The sequence below is a fragment of the Verruconis gallopava genome (genome assembly GCF_000836295.1).
Source record: "Verruconis gallopava strain CBS 43764 unplaced genomic scaffold supercont1.24, whole genome shotgun sequence".
NCBI classification, from domain to species: Eukaryota; Fungi; Ascomycota; class Dothideomycetes; order Venturiales; family Sympoventuriaceae; genus Verruconis; species Verruconis gallopava.
The window spans coordinates 97,889-118,501 of record NW_015622160.1 but is presented as its reverse complement, the minus strand read 5'-3'; the positions used below and the strand labels follow the sequence as shown (position 1 = coordinate 118,501).

Below are 20,613 nucleotides of genomic sequence, written 5' to 3'. Positions count from 1 at the left end.
ATTCTTACTAGCAAGACACCTCGCACAGTCGTTATCTGGGTCCCAAAGTTTTGTTCCAACCCAGTGGGAGCCGCCCGCGGAATCTTCAATCGGAGATGCAACACAAAGATCTAATCTCAAGCTGCCCTGTAATTTCCTAGCCTCTGATTGGACCACGCCACTCACTTGCGTGCCAGGCAACGGACGTGACCTCGATCATCCTGTGGCTCTCACACAATTATTGCCATGCACTGCTGAAACAATAGTCCAAGCTTCCGATAATTTCTTCAATTCTGTATGCGCAACTTCTCCTCTCCGCACTCAACCACGCGGCATTGAGCCTGACAGCCTGCAGTCTTCAACCCTGCGTGCTTTCGACATTCACGTCAACAGCGACACAGCACGACATAGTATGAACAGTACTTAGCGATAGAGTCATGGCCATTTTCAAGAACCTGTCGAATAACCTATTCGGCTGGATATCGCCGCGCGAGACGCACGAACGCAATGCAAAATCATCTAAATCACATGACCTCAAATCCCCAGCGGTGACTGCAGCTGTCAGGCGAAAGACGCAGATCTCTATTGCTGCCGCGAAACAAATTACCGAAGGACCGACCCATGTGGCTACTGGAAATGTACCATTCCGTCGTAAGGGCCGTAACTCCGGAAGCATCCCCTGGGAAGATGCCCCTCCGAGTTCTCCGCTTGCTGACACCATTGAAAACCAGCTTGCATCGACTGCTTTGCACGATGGAGATGCAGAGATGGAGGATGCCGGAGAGGAAGGGGCTGTTGACACCATGAGTGAAGAAGATGAATCGACATTTATCGATGATGAGGTCTCGGAGGGGTTGGAAGCTGAAGAAGACGACGAAGAACGCAAGGAAGCATCAGAGGTCGGGGACGATAGAAAAGTGGAGACCACGGCCGAAGGCGAATCAGAACAAGCAACCGAACCTGACGAAGTGAGATCTGAGACTTCTCAGGACGATGCTGATGACGAAGCTGATATTCGTGACGCAAACGAAGGCACAAATGTCGTTGACCTTGCCGAGGATCAAGAAGCTGCGCTAGAAGCAGCAACACGTCAGCTCGAGATTGATCGGCAAGCTAAGTTTGAAGAGCAGAAGGAGGCGTACATTGAGCTAGAGCGCGAAGGCTGGCACCCAAACACAATAGATTTGTATCTCTTGGTTGATCGAAGAACTGTTGAACCGCTTTTGCCAGCCGATTGGAAAATGGATTTTCCTCTCTTCCCGTGGCATGTTTTCACATGGGACTATAAGGAAGCTTTTCTTGGAGGCACCAGACCCGAGAATGACTTCATTATGAACAAGGCACTTCAGAATCTTTGCAAGCTACCAGTCCATATGCGCAATCAGATTCGCATCAACGCCTGGTATGGACGACGCGCAGAGGCTATGGTGGTAAAATATTGTGAGGACTATATGAAATTCATCCACAAAGACTGCAAACTATGGATTCCGATCAAGAAGAAAAAGCTGTGGTCTTTAATCTGCTATGCACCTGGCGACCCGGAGAAGAGTGCAGATGAGCTGGAGGAATTGGCTCTTAAACGATTGCGCAAGCGGAAAGAAAAGGTTTTGGATCTTTTACGAGTGGCGGACACATCGCGCCGCGATTCCGACTTCTTCTGGCATGATGGTTCAGCCTACCTTGTCGAGCCACCTACGTTGTACGGCGTGGTTGCAAAGCAAACGGTAGTCGCGCTGGTCGCCTATGAGCCGTTATCTCCTCGAGATGCTTTGCGAACGATCGCTTTCTTTCACATGTCAAAGCCGAAGTACGATGTCTGGAACGCGCTTGCACTGGCAATCGTAATGATTCATTGTCGCGACCATCTGCTGAAGATCAAGAAGGCAATCCCTGAGAATCTCGACGACCTAAAGCTGACTGACGACGAGGAAGATCTTTAATGTGTGATATCCCCAAGCTAAGCAGGCGGAATTCTGTTCTTGATGCTGTACGTGAATCGAAAACTCCTGTCGACAACCACACGACACTTCTAGCTTGGCTTTGCAGTCGAACTACCGACAGCACATCAGGTTAGCCATGTGCAGGTATTGGTCATTCTCGTGGTATGTTGTTCTGGGGATATAGGAAAGGTATTCTACTCGATTTTTTTTCTAGCGCTATACCCACGAAGCGAAGGTATTATTAAAGCTGAATTATAATCTCATATTAATTCCAAACCTTATTGTTCATGCTGCTTACTGGAGACGGGACGACCTGCGTTTCGTAGCTCGACAACCTTACGGCGTATTTTCCGTGAAATGACAATACGGGCAAAAACACCATCGGAACTTTCATTAGATCATCAACCAAAGTATAGGGCATTTGAAACCATCGGGTGGTGGCGCCTCACTTCATTTTCGTGTTTTCACCCCTCCTTTTCATAAAACACAGCATAATATCTGATATGATCATATTCGCGCCTGGTAGCAGCCAACGCTTTATGACCCGTCATGCAGCGCTTATCACAACCAAATTACGTTATCGCCTGGCAAAACACCTCTGAGCAACTCTGGATTGATTGTGTTCGGTCGCGGATACATGAAAGAATCCAGGAACTTGCTGCAATGCAACGGTGTGCAATTGGTGCGGGCCGGTCGGCGAGACCGATCAGAAACCTAAATCCAGTGCTTTTACGGCATCCATATAAACACTCATCATCTTCAAACTCCACATCTTATCACGTGGCGAGTGCTATTCAGGAATTTAAGACGTCTTGAGGATGAAAAGAAAACCGCAGACTTCATCTGTACAGGATGACACGCCTAGTGTTATTAGTGATGGGCCCTTTGTCGGCCTCGACAGACAGAATGTATACTGCGATCACAGGGTTCATCGTCGTACCTCCCTCCCTTTTTCTGATGCACACATTTTATTTTAGCCTAACTTACGCCACGAACCTCGAGCTCGTTTTATTTCTTGCCATTCCCGTTGTTATTCTTGGAGTTTTTTCCATCAAAAGCTTCATTGTTCGGATTTCCTCTTTATCAAGAAAGAAAAGAGAAAGAAAAAGAAAACTTCGCACAACTGAAGGAATCAGCGCATGTACTACAGAATTCTTTGCGTTGTCGTTTCTTGTGGTTCTTTGTGTGGTTATAGCCATCCTATCAACTACGACCATGAAACTACCTAGAACCAGAGAGGCTAGTATGGCAAAAGCTACGTTTCTGCATATCGTATATTCAGAACTTCTGTTGGACAGTGATCTAAATCATTTTGGAATGAAGACGTTCATGCCCCTTTCGATAACACCACAGGGAGAAAGTAATCCACTGTTGCCTTATTCGTCATTGAGGAAGTCGTTGCTTTTGATGGAACCGGCGGACTAAAGAATCGAGAAACTTTGATAAGGAGGTCCGCCTGTCCAGATAGACTGGCTATGGGGCTTGAAGGGATTAGTTCCCCCGATCGCCGTCACGTCAGTCACCTTGAATCCAAGCGAGATTGTTCCATCGGCATTTGAATGGTCAATTCCATTTGCGTGGATGGTCGTATGGGCTTCAATCTCTCTCGTTTGGTGAAGCAAAGACCACCTACAAACAGAAGACGGTCCGAGGGCCAGGCTGTCTAGCCAATAGAACTTCTTAACAGGAATTTATTCAAAGTCTCCCGAATCTCACCCAGCGAATAATGCAGTCCTCAGCCTCTCCATCTCTTGCTCCATTCGCGCACGTTCCATCTCGAGGACCTGCAATCGCTGCATCATTGCCTGCCTATGCTGCAGATCGTGAATTGGAGAGGACGTAGAGGCGAGTTGCATCAAGCCATCATCGTGGCCTGACAGATTTTCCAGCGGTGCGGTGTCATCTGTTGACGCAGATGGCGGCAAAAATGGGAGAGGCGAACTTTGGAGCGTATGCTGCATTTCCATGCTGTCATTTGACAAGGGAGAGCGTCCTAATGGCTCCGCTTCAACATCTTCTCCTCGTTCAACAGCTGCCCGTTCACTCTCGGTAATCACTTCAACCAATCTCATCCCGTCAGTTGCATGATACCCTGCTAAGCCCCAATGCTTCATGCGAAGCATGTGTTCTCTCAGGGCAACCTTCGTTGCAAAACCTTTGCTCCGCTTGTGTCGGTGACAATCTTTTCTTGGGCACGTAAACATCTTGTCACTGTGGTCGTGCTTTTTCTGCTCATGCTCGTCTTTTTTATGTCTCGCAAGTTCCTTCGCATCTTTGAAACTCCTGTTGCATCCTTTTACATTGCAAGTCTTCACACCCTCGTACTTCTCTTTCTGCTTCTTGAGGGTGGTCTGATCAAGCCCTGGGTAGGCCGTACGCAATTTTTGAGAGAAGATATTTATGATTTCTCGACGCTCAAGGTACTTACCTCCAGCCTGGTCGAGGAGGAAAGGCAATGACGGAGGTGCATTGGCAGGATCCTTGAGATAGGCGAGTATGGATCCACTTTCCCAGCCGGCGAAGAACGGATCGGCAACTAGAGCGCGCACACCACTACAACGCTTGATAGAGTCTATATAGTCGAGATCATGGCTGTGAGCTTCTTTGCTTCTCTCCAGGGTTCGTATGCCATTGGGCTCCAAAACCACCCTGAACTTAGCGGGACACTGGCCTGGCTGCCGCCTATTGCGCTTACGCCCACCAGAATTCGTAGGATCTCGATCTTGCTGCTTCCATTGGCGTTGAAGTCGGCATCCTCCCCAAAATTTTTCCGTCTTTCCGGTTGTGGGAAGATGCGCGCTCACATCAGCCTTGTTGTGGAGACACCACACATTGTCGATGAACCTGCACCAGTCACATTAGCTACTAGGGCATATGACAAGACCGGAGAGTCTCCTACGGCCAATAACGATCCCACGCATTTTGGTCAAACTGGACCGGAGTTACAAGGTCAAACAGTAATTGACGATGATGGCCAATGTCGAGAGGGATGCGATTTAAAGGTGAGTTGGGGGGATCTGTTACGACAAGGGCTGAGGTGGTAGATTGATGCAGAGATCCAAGAGGCTGTGCTTCAGGCTGCGCTTCAGGCTGTGATGTCGGCGAACCTGCGTTCATTGTGTCGTAGGGTGCGACTATCTTGAGCAGAGAGGTCGTTGTATCGTGCGGATCGGGCGATGCTTGGCAGATAGTTCTAAGGCAGGGTTAGAAACTTGCGCTAGTCTATTCTTGGAAGGCTTCAACTCTCTTCACATCACGTAAGTCGATCTAAATAATTTAATTGACCAGCAGCCTTGCTAGAGCGCCTCAAGCATGGCCGGGTGTCTCGTTTGGACTACTTCGGTATGGCTCATCCTGCGTACAGAATTTCAAGCGTCTTCTTCTTCTTCTTCTTCTTCTTTTTTTTTTTTTTTTTTTTTTTTTTTTTTTTTTTTTTTGGAAAGAAAGTATCAGGCCATACATTGCAGCGACTTCCAGCGCTTAACAGCTGTCAGCTTCTCTTCCTCCGATGCAGCTTTATAATCCTCCACACTCTGCCTCAATCTTATGAGTGCTATCTCAGCCTTGATACTAGTCAGCTGTCTCTTGCGCACCTCCTCATATAATCCCTTCGTGCTGTATCCGTACAGTCCAAATACTGCTGCGCCGATATTCGTACTAAAGCCCCTCCACGCCTGGAACACTCCCTTTCCGAAACCTTTCGCGCCTCCCTGTTTTGCTCCCCTATAGGGCCATACTACAAGCCCTCGAAGTGCATCCCAATGGCCGAGTATGAATTCTTTGCCGGCCGTTCGTAAACCTGTGCCCAAGCCTGTGATCTCGTCACGGCGGCGGACAGGAACAGACCATAAAGAATAGCTTGGGATGTTATGGAAGCCGTTTGCAAGATTGTACATCAGCCACATGGGAATACTAATAACGGCAAGTGTAAGTTCACCGACCAATTCACCTGTCGCGATTGTGACCTCCACTGGGCGGCTATGCGGTTTCTCTTCTTTGTAGAAGGGAACGGTCGGCTTATGTCTGTCTTCGGCCAGGTTTTCGTCAATCTTGGCCCGGATGGAGTCATACGCTCGCTCTCTCCTTGTCTTCCTCGCAATCCTTCGTGCTAGCTGCTCGATCTGACGATTCGTGATCTCCTCTCCAGCTTGCCACTCTTCCGGCTCAATCTGGACAACGCTCGCTTTTCGAATTTTCGACTTCTCTAGGTCATTCGTGACTAGCTCGGGCCGTATCGCGCGGCGTTTGAAATGAGTCACGGCGCCGTCAATGGCCCTGATGAAGTTCGTTCCGGTGGCAATTATGCCAATAATGGGATGCTCTGCCCCTTCGTCGACGTACCAATGGCGTCTCTTTAGGACTTTCAGCTCGTTATATTTGATAACGTGGTTTTGTATGAGGGAACTGGCGGCCATGCCACTCAACTGCGACCCGGTCTTTTTGTGAAGCCAAACGGCCAGTTTGTCTGGAAATAAGTCACATCTGAAGTCACTGACATCAAGGCGCTCGTTAATGTCAGTTGCAGTATCCCTGGCGCCATTTTCAGAAGCTATTTGGTCCGCCATAGCCTGAACTGCCTTCTTAACTTCGGGCTTGAGTGCATACGTTATACTCTCCGCGAGCGACTCAGCTGTCATTTTCTTGAATGGCACAGGAGCAGGCCCAGCGCCCGCTTTTGCTATCATTTGACCCCAGAATTGTTGGTCACCAAAGAACGGAACGACGACCGTTGGCCGTCCAAGAGCAATACCAGCTGCTGTTGTGCCAGCACCGCCATGATGCACAACTGCGGAAACTTGCTTAAATAGCCAATCGTGTGGGCAATTGCCTATGAGATAGATGTTTTTGGGGATATCACCGCTACCAACACCTCCCCAGCCTTTGGACACAATAGCGCGCACCCCTGCGAGTTTCACAGCTTCCAAGAGCAGCTGGGTTAGTGCCTCGGGATCATCGATTACAATAGACCCGAAACCAATGTAGATGGGCGTTGGTCCCTCTTTCAGAAAGTCTACAAGATCTTGAGGCGGCGTATAAGTGCTGGCTTGTTCAAGAAAAGAGAAACCGGTGATTTTGATGTGATCATCCCAATCGTACGGCTTTGCAATCAAGGTTTGCGACCACAGGTACGTGTATGGCACACGCATCCTTGGAAGCAGCTGATAGCCCCACATCGGGCTTATTGGGTCCAATTTCAATGTTTTTCGCCGAAAGTCGTTGATAATATCTCCAAGCCTATCATCAAGGTCAGCCAGCAGTCACCAGACTTAAAAGGTGTTCCAACATGCCCTTCCCAGGTCAGCAGTTCCATCAGCATAAAAGACATGTAATTTGCAACGCTGTGATCTGCTTCGTCATACTCCATAGCCGCAAGTGGATGATGAAAAACTTTTGTTGGGCTCCATGGCATCGTAAATACCATGTGGAGTGGTATATTCAGCTTCTCTGCGCAGTGGATATGGGCCATGCTCGGGGGATTAGCAATGATTGCGTCAGCCACGAACAGGTCTTTCACGTCCTTGACGTGCGAGGCCACCAATCTAGTCCTTGTAGTCCCATCTCCCGCCTCTATGCAGGACCGCCATGCACCTTCAAGTATCTCTGCCATTTCACGCTTGCGTTTTCCAATTTCACCAGCTTTGATCGACTCTTTACTGGGAAGAAGGCCAGGATTCCTGACCATGTAAGACATCAAAGCTTCTGGGTCTCCCCCAATACTGAAGAACTCGACCCCATTTGACTCGACAAAGGACTTAAAGTTGAGATGAGTACATATCCGTACTCTGTGCCCATAACCTATGAGAAGCTGCGCGATGGGAATGAATGGTTGGACGTCTCCCCGGGAGCCCACAATATGGATAGCGATGCACAGCCGAGGTGTTGATTCAGGCCTCTCTGGGTCTTCGAACTTGTGTTTTTGTTTCGGCCTCCTCTCGGGACGTTGAGCGAAGGCTTCTTCAAAGCGCTCAAAGTACTCTGCTAATTGAGTAGGATTGGAGTGGAACTTGACATCAATTTGGCCATTGCTGTTGACTCTCGCCGCCGATTCAGTGGCATTGACCTTGTCTTGAATTTGAACATGGTCATGACGCTTCTTAGTAAGTAGGCTGAGAGGCATGGCGTGCCAATTTGTAACGACAGGTATATATTGTTCGTCCGATGACCCTCCTGAGGTGATTAAAATCGAAGATACTTGAAGGAAAAAAAATTTTTGGTGCTGGAAACTACCAAGGTGACGATTCCTTTTACGACGCTTGTTGAATACGAACGTTATTTTGATTGAGTGATGCCCCCGTGCATCTGAAAGCTCGCTGTTCAAGATCTGGCCACCGGCATACCAAAAAGCTGTTCTTAGTTCCAGTACATGCGGAAATAAGTTACTTAACAACACAGGCCTGCAGTTCGTTCCGAGTAGGCAGTTTCGCAAAGATTACTTTGGAAACCCATATAGGCTACACAGAGAAAGTCGTGACAATGCAGCGATGGGCGGGATCCGTCTCTTCTCCAAATTTTGCAAAGATTGTAAATTTTTTTAAAAGAAAAAGGGCAGGAGAATTGGAGGGATCGTACAAAGTTGTGAGCGTAACTGCGTGGAAGAATGTAAAGCGCAGGCCTGACGTTTGATCGGTCAAGATGAAAACACTTAGTATGTGCAAAGCGGGCATAGATCTGCCATGCAATCTCAGTGTACGGACGGGCGCAGCTGCGAAATCCCCCATTGGCTGATCCAAAGGGCGTCCGGGTCCTTGCTAAGCAATTTCGGCCGCCATGTCAGCAGATCCTGCTCTGCCATTGGGTAGACAGTTTAGAACTAGCCTGCGTGTTCAAGGCTCCTTGCAGCTCTTGAAGCCAAGAAACGGACGCGGGAAGCTTGTCCACGAACTTGACGAACGTCCTATCCTCCACAATCTTGGATCCAAAACCTCGAGGCTCAAAGAGGGCTGTATTGTTGCGATTCCCAGCCTTCATCACTTCCAGAAGTTCACATAATCCATTGTTCCATACGGTTAATTTCGAGTACCACCCGCAGGATGCAAGTATAAAGGAGCGATTTGCGGAAGCAATAACAAGGAAGCGATCGTCAAAGTCCATCGGCCTGGGGACGTGGAATATCGCGAGTTGGTGTGTGTGTGTGTGTGTCCAAATTCGAGTACCTTCCCGCGGACCGCTCTGAATCGAAGTCGACTTTGGCCGGCCCACGACGCCATGGAGGAATCAACACCAAGCAACAAGGGCATCATCGGCCGCGTACGCGGCGCGTCCTTGTCTCTGATGAACGCCAACCCACAGCTTGGGATGTGGCAAGCTTCGGGGCTTGCGATAGCACAGGCGCCCAACCTCAGCGAGTTGCGCGATCCCGAGTCAGGCGGAGCCAAGATCGAGTTCAACGCCCACGGCCATTCCATGCGGACAGCCGTCGAGGAGCCCGACGGCGAGCTCACCCTGGTTAAGTCAGCATCTCGGACGCAGACGGTCGAAATGCCAGTTGTCCGCGATGGCGAGGCGAGCTCCGAACAGGACGGCAAGGGCGAGAGCCCTGATGAACAGGGTCATCACCATAGCCATCGAACCATCCACGAAAGGGCCCACGATCTCCACGAGCGCGCTCACGAGTTTAGGACGAGGCGCAGGGCAACGCTGAAGGAGAAGCACAAGTCGGACTCCAAGGAGAAGTGGGGCCCAACGGTGAGAAACGCCGCGGCGGCCTTCTGGAAGTTTTTCAAGACGCCGTCCGGGTTCGTGATCACGATCTACTTCTTGAACATTGTAGTACGTCTTTGGTTTTTTTTTCTTCTCTTTCCGAACCGTCGCCGAAGATCTCAAGTCCGAGGACCTGCTGACCAAGTGAACCCTTGGGGGTTGTAGGCTTGGGGGGCCATGCTGTTCTTCCTGCTGCTCAAGGCCGCACCGGCCATGAACCACCCGGACGGCGGCGACGCCGACAGCTCGCCGCGCAAGATCTGGATCGAAATCGACAGCCAGGTCCTGAACGCGCTCTTCTGCGTGACGGGCTTCGGCCTCGCCCCCTGGCGCTTCCGCGACCTGTACTGGTACGTGCAGGCAAGGTACTTCCGCAACCGCCGCGCCGTCGCCAGGCTGTACCAGCAGAACAAGGCTTGGTTCCGCCCGCCGGCCTGGGCCACGAACGAGCCAGACGGCTCGCCCACCGACGGGGACGAGGCTGGGTCGAAAAACGAAGGAGTCACGGTGCGTGAGGAGAGGATCGAAATGCCGGTGACCTTCACGGGCGAGAGGGCGAAGCCGACCGCGTGGTGGAAGCTGGCCTTTGTCATCTGGATGATGGTCTTGAACACGCTGCTGCAGGCTGTGTTGTCGTTCTTCATGTGGCACTACAACAGAATCAATCGCCCCGTAAGTTTTCTGCCCGTCAGCGTTTGGCGCGAACATGCTTGCTCACGCATATTTGTTGCAGACTTGGGCCACAGGCACTTTCATTGGCTTGGGCTGCGGTGTGGCCATGTTTGCCGGCCTCATGTCATGGTGGGAAGGTCGAAAAGTAAAGAAAATAGAGGGGCCGGAGATCAAGGTCATCGACAAGAGTGCCGGAGCATCCGCATAGCGGCAATAAAGATGTATTGAATCAGAATGCTGCATACATACAACCCGCGGAGGGAGAAAAGCCAAGACAAAAAACAAGGCATCATAAGAATACTTTTGTGGTATCTAAATTCTAACTCTCCCGTGAACAGTTTGTGGATACCCCAGACATGATCCTTCTTGAAAAAATAAAGGGAGAGAAGTAACGTGGCAATTCCCCACCATCGTGCCATAATCTTCACAATTTTCCAAGACGGAAAAAGACATGGAAAGAGACAATAGCAAGTAAACAAGGGAATCCGTCAAACCTTCTCGTGAAACATCATCTTGGGAACCGCACATTAAGGTTTCCACCAGGCAGCGTTTCATAAGCAACAAAGCTCGGTATACCGAGCACATCCAGGCTGGTAGAAGCCATCATTCCTACTGGCATGTCAGCCATTGTTGATGAGATGAACGCCTGATCTTGTCCATGCGACATCGTGTTCCAAGCTTGCGGCGGCTGCACGGCATTGTGATCGTGCTGGACGTGTGTGATGGCAGGGGAGTATTGCGTTGAGGCGGGCGAGGGATAGAACGAAGCAGATGCACCAGGCGAGGCCAGATGGGTCGGGGGCGTCATCGGAGCGTTGGACGGATTCCACATTCCAAAAGCAGAGTCCATCGACTGCAGGCTGGCCCTGCGTTGGTAGAGTTGCGAGAGCAGCTGTTGCGACTCGCGCTGGAATCGGTCGCGGTAGCTGATGCCCCCGACAAAACCAAACCTGGTGCCAAAGTAGGAGAGCACCTCGATGAAGTGATTCACTGCGTCGATTGCTCGTGTTGTTGGATCTTTCGGAATACTGCCGGGCTCTAGAGCCGAAGGGCTAGGAATAGGAGGAGGAGATACTGCCGCCATTGGATCGACTTCAGCATCCTGTGTTGAGTAGCCGCCAATGTTGGATAGAGGTGTCGTCGAACTCGGTTTCAGCAGGTTTTCCATGTTCTTGGCCAAACAGTCGAGGAAATGTCGGCCAGTCATGTAGACTCTTATCGCATCATAGAACGACATCGGGTTCTTTGCTTCGGTAGGATTCGATACGATGGAATGTATCTTCTCAGCGTATGTCATAGCATGCTCAATGATAAGCCTTTGGGCGTGCTCACTGGGGTGTGGACACCGCGGACTTGGAGACAGCAGATAGATGTAGCTGTAGAGTAGTTCGAGCTCAAAAAAGTCACGGATGGAGGGCAGTGTTGTTGGCAACAGCTGATTAAACCAATTGCGCATCTCTTCGTACCTCTGCCAGATGTAGGTGTAGGGCTCGCGCCAAGCCTCTCGTCCAGACTGGAAAAGGTCGGTATACCACGAGGACTGTATGGACCTGAGCTTGAAGAAGTCGAGGGCGGTGTTGTTTGCAGAGAGCCAAGGGCTGCGCTCCTGCTGGGGACTTGAGGGCGTTGACTTGGTCCCTCGTTTTGGAAAAGGCATAGCGACATTGGAACCATCGTCAGAAAACGAGAAAGCACGTGTCTGAACAATCGATGTTGACCTACGGCATGGTCAGTAAAGTCAGTAAATCGGTTCGTAACCTTGGGCAGATGTCTTACCTGTCAAGAGCATACACACACCAGAACACTCTCCTGCGCAATTCAAGTTTTGGTTTGGGCATCTGGACGGACTTGGACGGATCCTGATGCATGCCAAGATCGATCATCATCCGGGAGGCCGCCCCGATCAGCGTCCAGCTGTCAAAGTGCGCTGGATCCATCATTGCGTAAAGTACGAACAGGAGCATGGCCTGGATGCTAAATACTGAGCCCGGATGGAGGACTTGCTCGGAAACTTCCAAGGCTGAGCAAATATGGCCAACGGCGTCCGAGTACATGGCGTCGCCGCGCTGGTTTGATTTCATGGCTGAGGCGATGGCAAGTACGAGACGTATTGTCCAGTGGTCAAGATTCGAGGCCAGGGTGGTGTCTTGGTGGTATACGGCGTCGAGAGAGGCATAGAGTTTGGTTTCCTCTACGATCGGTAGGATCAGATGAAGCGTGCTGAGATAATGCTGTACCAGAGGTTGCGCTGCAAATCTAGGTGGCAAATCTTTCCTTAGACCCTCCGGCAGGGGCTCGCGCCCTGCAGCACTCAGAATGAGTCTGGCATACGAGATGGCCGACGTGAAACCGTAGAAGTCTCTCGACGTCGCATTAACCGTTCTAAGGGCGATGAGTTTGGACAACGGCGTGGAGGGTACACGCGTACTTACAGGAAGCCAAAGTCCGACACGAGCTCGTCAATGTCGGCAAGCTCTCTCCGCCTGGCGGCTCTTGGGTTCTTGGGCTTGCCCGTGTCATCCACGGAGATCCTGCGGGGAGAGAGCGCGGCGTCAAGCAGTTGCAGCGACGATTTCCGTCGGGCACGGGCCTCGTTGATCTTGCGCTCGAGCTTCTCGACTTTGTTCTCGAGCGTGGCGACGTAGCTCCTTTCTTTCCCTCGCGCGAATTGGTCGTTGGTGCTCGAGCACTCGGATGCGCGGTTCGACCGCTCGCACGCACTGCAGGCAGGCAGCTTGCCGTCGCACTTGATCTTGGCTTGCCGACACCGCTGGCAGGCGGCGACGGGCCGGCTCACCTTGAGCAGAGGCGTTTCCAAAGGCATGAGGAGTTCTGCTCCTGGGAAAACAAAGTCTTCTGTCTTGTACATGGCGGATCAGCAGGCGCACTTTGAGCAAAAGACCCAGTGATGACTGTGATGACCGAGCTGCGGGGTGTCCGGCAGCAGTGGCGGCATGTGCTTGAGATGGAGCGAGCAAGCGAAGTAAGCTTAGAGAATTCTTGAATCTCCACGGTCGGTATATGTGACGTCCATGACGCTCACGCGAACGGGTGGGCTGTGTCGGCTTGACAGAAGAGGCCGAGACTTGCACCCGTCGGACAGCGGGCTGCGACGCGGCAACGGGGGGGGATTCATCAACAGCAATGAATGACGGTGTGAATCACAGATCAAAAAAGCTCTCAGCCTACCTTGACGCAGGGCCCGGGTGTATATGACCGCCGGCGAGACAGTAACAGGCGAGATCAGAGCCTGCACGTGGAGGCGCAAGAAGGTCCCCAGCAGCACAGCCTCCAGCGAGCTGACCGCCGTTGCAGCAGAGGGCTCACGCTGCGATTGGCCGAAACGCGCGAAAGGGGAGCAGATATGCCTGCAGCAAGCGGTGCGACCGCGAAGATGGCTGGGTCTTGGGAGTAAGGGACGGGAAGGGATGGTGTTGAGAATTTCGGGGAGAGCGGCAACGCTTTTTGCTTCTTTTCGACAGCACCGCTGGTGAGATTCTGCGCGCTCGCCGGGACAAGGGCGCGGGCAGTCCCTAGCGAGGACGCAGCTGGCCAGGCGTCGTCCGCACTGAACGAATCTCCCTCCCCCTTCCCGCCCGCGCCGTGCTGCCGCCGACGTCCTGTTCTGCCCTATGCTAAGGCTCACGACTCCCAGCCCGTTCTGATAGGGGGCGTGGAAGGGGGCGTCTCCACTCCGCGTCAGTGCTTCTGGGCGGCGCGAGGGGAATGCGTGCGCGAGGCCGGCGATGAGGGATGAATCCATTGCCCAGCTCGAGCCCGCCCATCCTTTTCTTTTCCCTTCTCGTCCTGACAAGTCAGACGCAACGTAGCTCTCTGGCCCGGGCTCGGCTTGGAGGATAAAATCGTTGCGGCAAACCATCCCTTCTGGCGCCAGCTCCAGCTCCAGCTCCAGACCCGCCCCCTCTCACCACCTTCCACAGAGCCGCCGCAGTGCTGGATCGTCTCTGCCCACAGGGCCAGCCGCTTTCCTGTGTGCGTCCACCGTCGCCAGAATTCGCATGTGCAACTCCCGGGCCCTTGACCTGCCGCCGCGTTGATTGCCAGCATCTGTCAGACGTCGCCAGTCCCATCTAGGCTTAGTCGCCCAGTCGGTCGCCGCCTTTTCAGCTTCGGTACTCGCGCTAGCTGCGCCGACACCGTGGGCCGACTCGTGGCTGAGGAATCTGATTGTTCACCTGCAGCCGTGGTCGAATGATGCCGGCTTGCGCAGGCTCACCACACGAAATTTGAAGACCTGCTGGCCCTTGATATACAGCCGACATGGCAGAGAACGTCGCTGCCCGGACGGCAGTCAGTCCGCGAAGACCAATGCACATCAAGCGTGAGGGGACCGCGCCCGCGGGGCCCTCGTCCGACTCGCCTCGAATTGCGCACACCTTGACTGCCTGCTGCCGATGCAGAACGGTAAGTGTTCTAGAGCACCTCTTCACACGACCTCGTTCGCGGCCGCTGACAGGTTGGCTCCAGCGAAAGACACGATGCGACCCAGGCCTGCCGCGCTGCGGGCCTTGCGAGCGCACAAACTCGCACTGCGAATACTTCGATCAGTCCAAAGGCACAAAGATACCCCGAAATTATGTCGTCCACCTGCAGCACAAAGTGCGCGAGCTTGAACGCCGGCTAGAAGAGCTTGAGAAGGATGACCTGGAGCCAGAGCCGGAGGAGATGGTGCGCCACGGTGCGCGCGTTCACATCCAGGAAGACGACGAGTCGAAGTTCCTCGGCCCATCCAGCGGCATCGCGATAACGCGCCTGGTGATGCAACTGGCAAAGCAGTTCACAGACTCATCGAGTATCACCCAAATCGTGGACCAGCAGCAAGCTGCGCACATCAAAGAGCAGTTCAAGCAGGAAGAAGAAAAACCGACGTCCAAGGTGTATCCGCTGATAAGCGACGTCGCCGCCGAGGAATTACCCCAGCGAAATCTCACCAACTTGCTGGTCGAGTTGTTCAACCTCAAAGGTACGTACGTACGGAAAAGCGCCCCTGCGTTCTCATGGGGACGCAAAACTCGCCTGGACAGACCTTAGCTGACCTGACCGTAGTCATGGCCATGTATCCTTTCTTCCATGAGCCCACGCTTGCGCAAGACGTCGAAGATGTCTACAACAACACCGATGATCCGTTCAAGAATTTTGCCGTTCGCATGATCATCGCAGTCAGTCTTCAACGAATGGACACGCAGTATGCCGGCTTGGCAGACAGCTATTATCTTGCTGCGCTCAAATACATGGAAGCTGCGATCAAACCCATGAACGTGCAGACAATCCAGTGTTTCATGCTCATTGGAGCCTATTCGCTGCTGACACCAACCAGGACTGCCGTTTACTATGTCATTGGCCTGGCAGTGAGACTGGCACAAGCTCTAGGGCTTTGCGAGGAAAGGACGCTGTCACTGCCTCTGAACGGGAAAGAGCCCAACGCAATCGAATTGGACATGAGAAGACGCATCTTCTGGAGTGTGGTCAACATGGACTACGGCCTAGCACATAGCTTGGGACGCTCTTCGTGCTTTGCCACTCTTCAGCAGCACATTGACGTGAAATGGTACGAAACTGTCGACGATCAGTTCATCACCCCTCAAGGCGTGAAGCCCGGCGCACCAGGATCGCTAAAGAAGTGGATTTCGATCCATTTTCACAAAATGCGGCTGCATCAACTAGAAATCCGGAGGAAGTTGTATCAGCGAAAACGAGAAACGCCAAAAGACGAGAATGACCCGTGGTTCATAGAGATGGAACGCAAAATCACCGAATGGAAGGACGCAAGCCCTGAGACTGATGTGGGCACCGGTCTAGACAAAGCTTGGTAAGTCTCTGCGCATCGGATGTTTGGAGTTTTGTGTATACTCAACTTTGCCAAGGTTTGTTGGTCGCTATAACACAATGATCGCCATGATGTTCCGACCGACGCCACAAATACCACGACCAACGCCGAGGGCGGCTATGCGATGCTACGATGCCGTCGTGTCAAACATCTATATGCATCGAGCGCAGATTCAAGCCCGTAATGTCGACATGACTTGGATCTTCACGCAGGCGATTTTCATGACAATCAACACCATACTTTGGACGCTCTCGTATTACGAGGTACGCGTCGCTCACCCGAAGGAACAAGTCCAGGCTCACCTTGACGTAGCTTTGGAATGCACCAAGCAAGCTATTGAAAGGTGGCCAGGTGTTGCATCCGCCATCGAGCTCTATGGCAACTTGATCAAGGCCTGCATGAACATTTACGAGAAAGACGGAGATATTCCCATCGCTGCAGGATCTCCCCCAGAAGCTGGTCCTGATGATCGCTCTCAAACAACGAGCCCCGTCTTCCAAACACTTGTGCCAGACATGACGGCCGTCAAGCAGCAACCGTCGCCGGAAGAAAGGAATGTCGCACCGTTTGGTTTCGTGCCGGACCAGACAACTTTCCGTTCCCCATCGCAATCGCAAAATATGAACCCGCCTGATCGCATGGGCCGAATGAGCATCATATCGGAAGGGTCAACGTCGAACCAACTCCTAAACGGACGCACGTCCACCGGCTCATTTGGCAATGTTTCTCAATACTCTTTCGACGCAACCTTTGATCCCTCGCGGTACACAAATCCCCTGCCAGAAAATTTCACGAATTTCAACTGGAACCCAAGTTTCAACCTCACCACGGGAGGTGCGGCGGCCAACATTCCGGCCTTGTCGCCTTTTGATCAGCCAGCCTCGGGAATGAACAACCTAAGCATGGCACTTCAGGCGCCTGTGCAGTACTCCGACTACCTGTACCCACCTTCCTCTTTCGACATTGACCGAACCGCCTCGGGGCTGAATCAACAACAGCATTCCGAATTGATGCACAACCTCGAGACACAAGGCACAGGCCAGATTCAGCACATGATCAATGCTTCTCAAGCATTCTTATACCCCCATGGACGAGGCTACTGAGCTGTCTGGCACTGCTCGTTTCTTTCGCTCGTTCTTGCTAGCAAATTCTGTTTCCCAAGATAATACCGTCACCCATGGTGGTCTCTTGCCGACAAACACATAGCATTTGCAAACAATATTTCTGTTTTCTAGGTTGTCTCTTCTTTCTGAGTGGAACGGCGTTCGCTCTATCCTAAACATTGTATTGAGTTTGCGTGTGCATCTTAGCGTGGAGGAAATGACTCGGAATGATCTCAAGAAGTGGACACGAATTGATGGACTTCATGTACGATCAGATATCTTCAAAGCAACACCAGTTGATCTGGTTATACATGAGAAGGAATTTTATCATACACCGTAGTTTCTCTATCAAAAAGCTAGTATTCGCTCATCGAAGGGGTTGCAGTCCCATGTCGAGGCGCACGTGATCGGGCGAAGGAGATCGCCCAGTAAAGCCGTGGAATCCGAAGAGGAACGGTTCCAGCTGCCTATTCCGGATAGCTACCAGTTCGACGCAGCCTCAAGCGGGGAGTCAGATGCGAATTCGCCGCTAGCTCCATGATAAATATCCCGACCGCAGTCTGTATCTAGAAGACATGAATTTGCACGGTTTTGCTCCTCGATGTTTCCCAAGCCCTGCACTTGGGCATCTTCTGCTAGGTCATTCAATCAGTAACGATACACGTTATGGCGAGCAACAACAGTTCGGCGAACGGACTGGATCCGTTCAGCTTTCACAGCAACGAGGTGAACCCCAATACCGCTGCGCCAGTTGACATCTCGTCCACCAGTGCTCCCACGAATACAGCCAGCTTTGGCAGTTGGCGACAAGGACTGGGCTCTTGGACCATGGCTTCGCCAATCGCTGCACAGGCTATCGCCCAGGACGCTGAGGAGAATCCGTCGTCTCCTTCCGAGTCCGAGTCAGAGTCCGATGCTTCCACTGTGCGGCCCATTGGAACCCATAGCATGTCAACTGCATATCGGAGACCCAGCTTCTTTGCCACTGGATCACGTGGCACTGTGCTAAGCGGGCAGATCATTGGAGAAACCGTTCATCTGAGTCGGCAGGAGCGCGAGAGGATGAGAGAGGAAGAGAGGAGCCTGCTGAGGGACAATGCTTTAATACCGCCAAAGCATCCTAGACATCGGGCCAGTGAGGACAATATCGGGTCAAGGCTTCAGAAGAAGTTCAGCCTCGGAGGTGGATTGAGGAAGACGAAGAGTCAGGGACAGAGCGGGGATGTCGAGGCGGGAATTCCGAACATCAGGATCAGTAATGACGAGAACGGCGAACCTGTGAACGAAAGTTCCGCTCTACTGGGCAGAGATCCACATGCCAGTTACGGTGGAGAGGCTAGTCCGAAGAACATCGATAGGAGGTGGGAGGAAGCGGTCACGAAAGGCATGATACATACCACTTGGCAGAGAGAGGCCAAAGTCCTGGGTAGATACTCGCGCAGCCTGATTCTCACGTTCATACTGCAGTACTCGCTGACCATGGCTTCGATCTTCACTGTTGGGCATATCGGAAAGGTCGAGCTTGGAGCGGTCAGTTTGGCAAGCATGACGGCCAACATCACGGGTTACGCGGTGTACCAAGGCCTGGCTACGAGTCTGGACACGCTCTGTGCGCAGGCGTTTGGCAGCGGGAGAAAGACGCTTGTGGGGCTCCAGCTTCAGAGAATGGTCTACTTCTTGTGGTTCGTGACGATTCCAATCGGCATCGTATGGCTGGCTGGTACGGCCATCCTTTCCGCCATCGTCCCCGAAAAGGAAACCGCACGACTCGCCGGGCTATACCTCAAGATCATCTTGCTAGGCGCTCCTGGTTACGCTGCATTCGAGTCGGGCAAGCGCTTCGTTCAGGCGCAGGGCTTGTTTCACGTGAACTTGTACGTGCTTCTCGTCTGCGCTCCGCTGAACGCTCTGATGAACTACGTCTTCGTCTGGCGTTTGGGCTGGGGCTTCGTGGGTGCACCGATCGCCGTCGCCATCATCGACAATCTGCTGCCGCTTGTTCTTTTCTTGTACGTGTACTTCGTGGACGGCAAGCAATGCTGGGGTGGCTTCTCCAGGAATGCGTTCAAGAACTGGGTCCCCATGGTCCGTCTTGCACTGCCCGGTCTGGTCATGGTTCTCGCTGAGTTTCTCGCTTTCGAGATCCTGACGCTGGCCGCCAGTTGGATCGGAAGCACGCACCTCGCCGCGCAGAGCGTGCTCAGCACGATCACCGCTCTCACCTTCCAAATCCCGTTCCCCATCTCGATTGCCGCGTCAACCCGGATAGCGAATCTGATTGGTGCCACGTTATCTGAACCGGCAAAGATGGCCGCCAAGGTCGCCGTAGTCGTGGCAGTATTCGTCGGCATACTGAACGTCACGTTACTGAGCAGTCTACGATCATATATTCCTCTACTTTTCACCAATGACAAGGACGTGCAGAAGTTGGTGGCGGATATTCTGCCTTTATGCGCGGCCTTCCAGCTGTTTGACGCGCTCGCTGCGTGCTGCAATGGAATTTTACGCGGACTTGGGAGACAAGAGATTGGCGGTTACGTCAACCTGTTTGCCTACTATGCTGTAAGTTGTGTCGTCAGTCGAAGACGTGTGTCCATTTTATTGACTGGATTAAGGTCGCGTTGCCTATTTCCTTTGCTACAGGCTTCGGCTTGGGCTGGGGCCTGATTGGCTTGTGGATTGGTCCTGCCATTGGCTTGGGATTGGTCTTCGCAATCGAAGCATACTTCATTCGCAGAACATCTTGGGAGCAAGCCGTCGAAGAAGCGAGAAAGAGGAACGTAATGGGCTGAGGAATAAGACAGATTCGCCAGAGATTGATTTCACGGCTGCTGAGAGCAAAGGCATCCTCAGGATCTCACAACCTGAGCGTTCTAGCGACTCCGGCATCTTTGAAGTGCTCACCACGTAGATGTTTAGACTTCAAGTAGCGCCAAATACCCATCTCTCGCGGTTCATCCCCTTGGCAACCAGTACAGAAATTTTTCCTTCTCCCCTCCTATGCGTTTACGTCCACTTACTCGTACAAAGCGAGTCGGTCCGGGATCAGATTCACACTGCCTACCAACAAGCAATGAACGTCCGCTTGATTCACGATTTTGACAACTGTAATAGCATAGATCCGTTGCTCCAGCCACCAAGAGGCCATGATCACCGAGCGACGTCGAAAAACGCGTTACGAACATGGCAACCTTACCATCACAATCGGCCAAGACCGCTATGCCTAAGAATGCCTTGTTCTTAAAAACAGCTTGTGCATCTCTAGCCGAGCTTGGATGACTTTGTTGAACGAAAAATCCGTTCATGGGATCTATTCGCCGTTCGTTTTCTTCCGTGCGCCGCAGCGCGGCATAAAGGTCTCTTGCGGTTT

The 20,613-nt window shown here is 52.3% G+C and overlaps 7 protein-coding genes across 8 annotated transcripts; 4 read left to right on the top strand and 3 right to left on the bottom strand.

Annotated features, from left to right (window-relative positions):
* Nucleotides 1-222: 222 nt before the first annotated feature.
* Nucleotides 223-2,212, top strand: PV09_06685 (uncharacterized protein). Its single transcript, XM_016360364.1, has 2 exons — nucleotides 223-274; nucleotides 335-2,212. Exon 2 carries the CDS (start codon nucleotides 417-419, stop codon nucleotides 1,917-1,919), a length of 1,503 nt encoding a protein of 500 aa, XP_016211703.1. The 5' UTR covers nucleotides 223-274; nucleotides 335-416; the 3' UTR covers nucleotides 1,920-2,212.
* An 830-nt stretch (nucleotides 2,213-3,042) lies between these two features.
* PV09_06684 (uncharacterized protein) lies at nucleotides 3,043-5,038 on the bottom strand (the record flags this gene model as incomplete). Its single annotated transcript, XM_016360363.1, has 2 exons — nucleotides 3,043-4,763; nucleotides 4,819-5,038. Coding segments are annotated over 2 exons (1,352 nt in total), but the record flags the coding sequence as incomplete, so codon positions are not given.
* Nucleotides 5,039-5,368: 330 nt separating this feature from the next.
* Nucleotides 5,369-8,417, bottom strand: PV09_06683 (uncharacterized protein; the record flags this gene model as incomplete). The annotated part of the gene is made up of 2 exons (XM_016360362.1): nucleotides 7,208-8,417; nucleotides 5,369-7,154 (listed from the first exon to the last, which is right to left on the bottom strand). The coding sequence occupies exons 1-2, from the start codon at nucleotides 8,035-8,037 to the stop codon at nucleotides 5,369-5,371; spliced, it is 2,616 nt and encodes an 871-aa protein (XP_016211701.1). The 5' UTR covers nucleotides 8,038-8,417.
* Nucleotides 8,418-8,796: 379 nt separating this feature from the next.
* On the top strand, nucleotides 8,797-10,700 carry PV09_06682 (uncharacterized protein). Its single transcript, XM_016360361.1, has 3 exons — nucleotides 8,797-9,689; nucleotides 9,786-10,292; nucleotides 10,354-10,700. The coding sequence occupies exons 1-3, from the start codon at nucleotides 9,126-9,128 to the stop codon at nucleotides 10,498-10,500; spliced, it is 1,218 nt and encodes a 405-aa protein (XP_016211700.1). The 5' UTR covers nucleotides 8,797-9,125; the 3' UTR covers nucleotides 10,501-10,700.
* Nucleotides 10,482-13,772, bottom strand: PV09_06681. 2 transcript variants are annotated; one of them, XM_016360360.1, is made up of 4 exons: nucleotides 13,482-13,772; nucleotides 12,725-13,152; nucleotides 12,069-12,674; nucleotides 10,482-12,010 (listed from the first exon to the last, which is right to left on the bottom strand). In XM_016360360.1, exons 2-4 carry the CDS (start codon nucleotides 13,114-13,116, stop codon nucleotides 10,801-10,803), a joined length of 2,208 nt encoding a protein of 735 aa, XP_016211699.1. In that variant the 5' UTR covers nucleotides 13,117-13,152; nucleotides 13,482-13,772; the 3' UTR covers nucleotides 10,482-10,800. The 2 variants fall into 2 exon arrangements, with proteins under 2 accessions (XP_016211699.1, XP_016211698.1); XM_016360359.1 differs by having other exon boundaries at nucleotides 12,725-13,772.
* Nucleotides 13,773-14,474: 702 nt separating this feature from the next.
* On the top strand, nucleotides 14,475-17,613 carry PV09_06680 (uncharacterized protein). The gene is made up of 4 exons (XM_016360358.1): nucleotides 14,475-14,717; nucleotides 14,781-15,276; nucleotides 15,360-16,122; nucleotides 16,178-17,613. Exons 1-4 carry the CDS (start codon nucleotides 14,574-14,576, stop codon nucleotides 17,241-17,243), a joined length of 2,469 nt encoding a protein of 822 aa, XP_016211697.1. The 5' UTR covers nucleotides 14,475-14,573; the 3' UTR covers nucleotides 17,244-17,613.
* A 179-nt stretch (nucleotides 17,614-17,792) lies between these two features.
* Nucleotides 17,793-20,259, top strand: PV09_06679 (uncharacterized protein). The gene is made up of 2 exons (XM_016360357.1): nucleotides 17,793-19,805; nucleotides 19,859-20,259. Exons 1-2 carry the CDS (start codon nucleotides 17,910-17,912, stop codon nucleotides 20,033-20,035), a joined length of 2,073 nt encoding a protein of 690 aa, XP_016211696.1. The 5' UTR covers nucleotides 17,793-17,909; the 3' UTR covers nucleotides 20,036-20,259.
* The last annotated feature ends 354 nt before the right edge of the window (nucleotides 20,260-20,613 follow it).

What these genes read in the sequence shown, in the direction of transcription:
- PV09_06685 (XM_016360364.1), top strand. Translation starts at nt 417, where the DNA reads ATGGCCATTTTCAAGAACCTGTCGAATAACCTATTCGGCTGGATATCG.
- PV09_06682 (XM_016360361.1), top strand. Translation starts at nt 9,126, where the DNA reads ATGGAGGAATCAACACCAAGCAACAAGGGCATCATCGGCCGCGTACGC. An exon ending in TCTACTTCTTGAACATTGTA is followed by an intron (nt 9,690 to 9,785) that starts GTACGTCTTTGG and finishes TGGGGGTTGTAG; the next exon opens with GCTTGGGGGGCCATGCTGTT. An exon ending in ACAACAGAATCAATCGCCCC is followed by an intron (nt 10,293 to 10,353) that starts GTAAGTTTTCTG and finishes TATTTGTTGCAG; the next exon opens with ACTTGGGCCACAGGCACTTT.
- PV09_06681 (XM_016360359.1), bottom strand. Translation starts at nt 13,161, where the DNA reads ATGTACAAGACAGAAGACTTTGTTTTCCCAGGAGCAGAACTCCTCATG. An exon ending in GTGTCGGACTTTGGCTTCCT is followed by an intron (nt 12,675 to 12,724) that starts GTAAGTACGCGT and finishes CATCGCCCTTAG; the next exon opens with AACGGTTAATGCGACGTCGA. An exon ending in TGTGTGTATGCTCTTGACAG is followed by an intron (nt 12,011 to 12,068) that starts GTAAGACATCTG and finishes ACCATGCCGTAG; the next exon opens with GTCAACATCGATTGTTCAGA.
- PV09_06680 (XM_016360358.1), top strand. Translation starts at nt 14,574, where the DNA reads ATGGCAGAGAACGTCGCTGCCCGGACGGCAGTCAGTCCGCGAAGACCA. An exon ending in CCTGCTGCCGATGCAGAACG is followed by an intron (nt 14,718 to 14,780) that starts GTAAGTGTTCTA and finishes GGTTGGCTCCAG; the next exon opens with CGAAAGACACGATGCGACCC. An exon ending in ACCGGTCTAGACAAAGCTTG is followed by an intron (nt 16,123 to 16,177) that starts GTAAGTCTCTGC and finishes AACTTTGCCAAG; the next exon opens with GTTTGTTGGTCGCTATAACA.
- PV09_06679 (XM_016360357.1), top strand. Translation starts at nt 17,910, where the DNA reads ATGGCGAGCAACAACAGTTCGGCGAACGGACTGGATCCGTTCAGCTTT. An exon ending in ACCTGTTTGCCTACTATGCT is followed by an intron (nt 19,806 to 19,858) that starts GTAAGTTGTGTC and finishes GACTGGATTAAG; the next exon opens with GTCGCGTTGCCTATTTCCTT.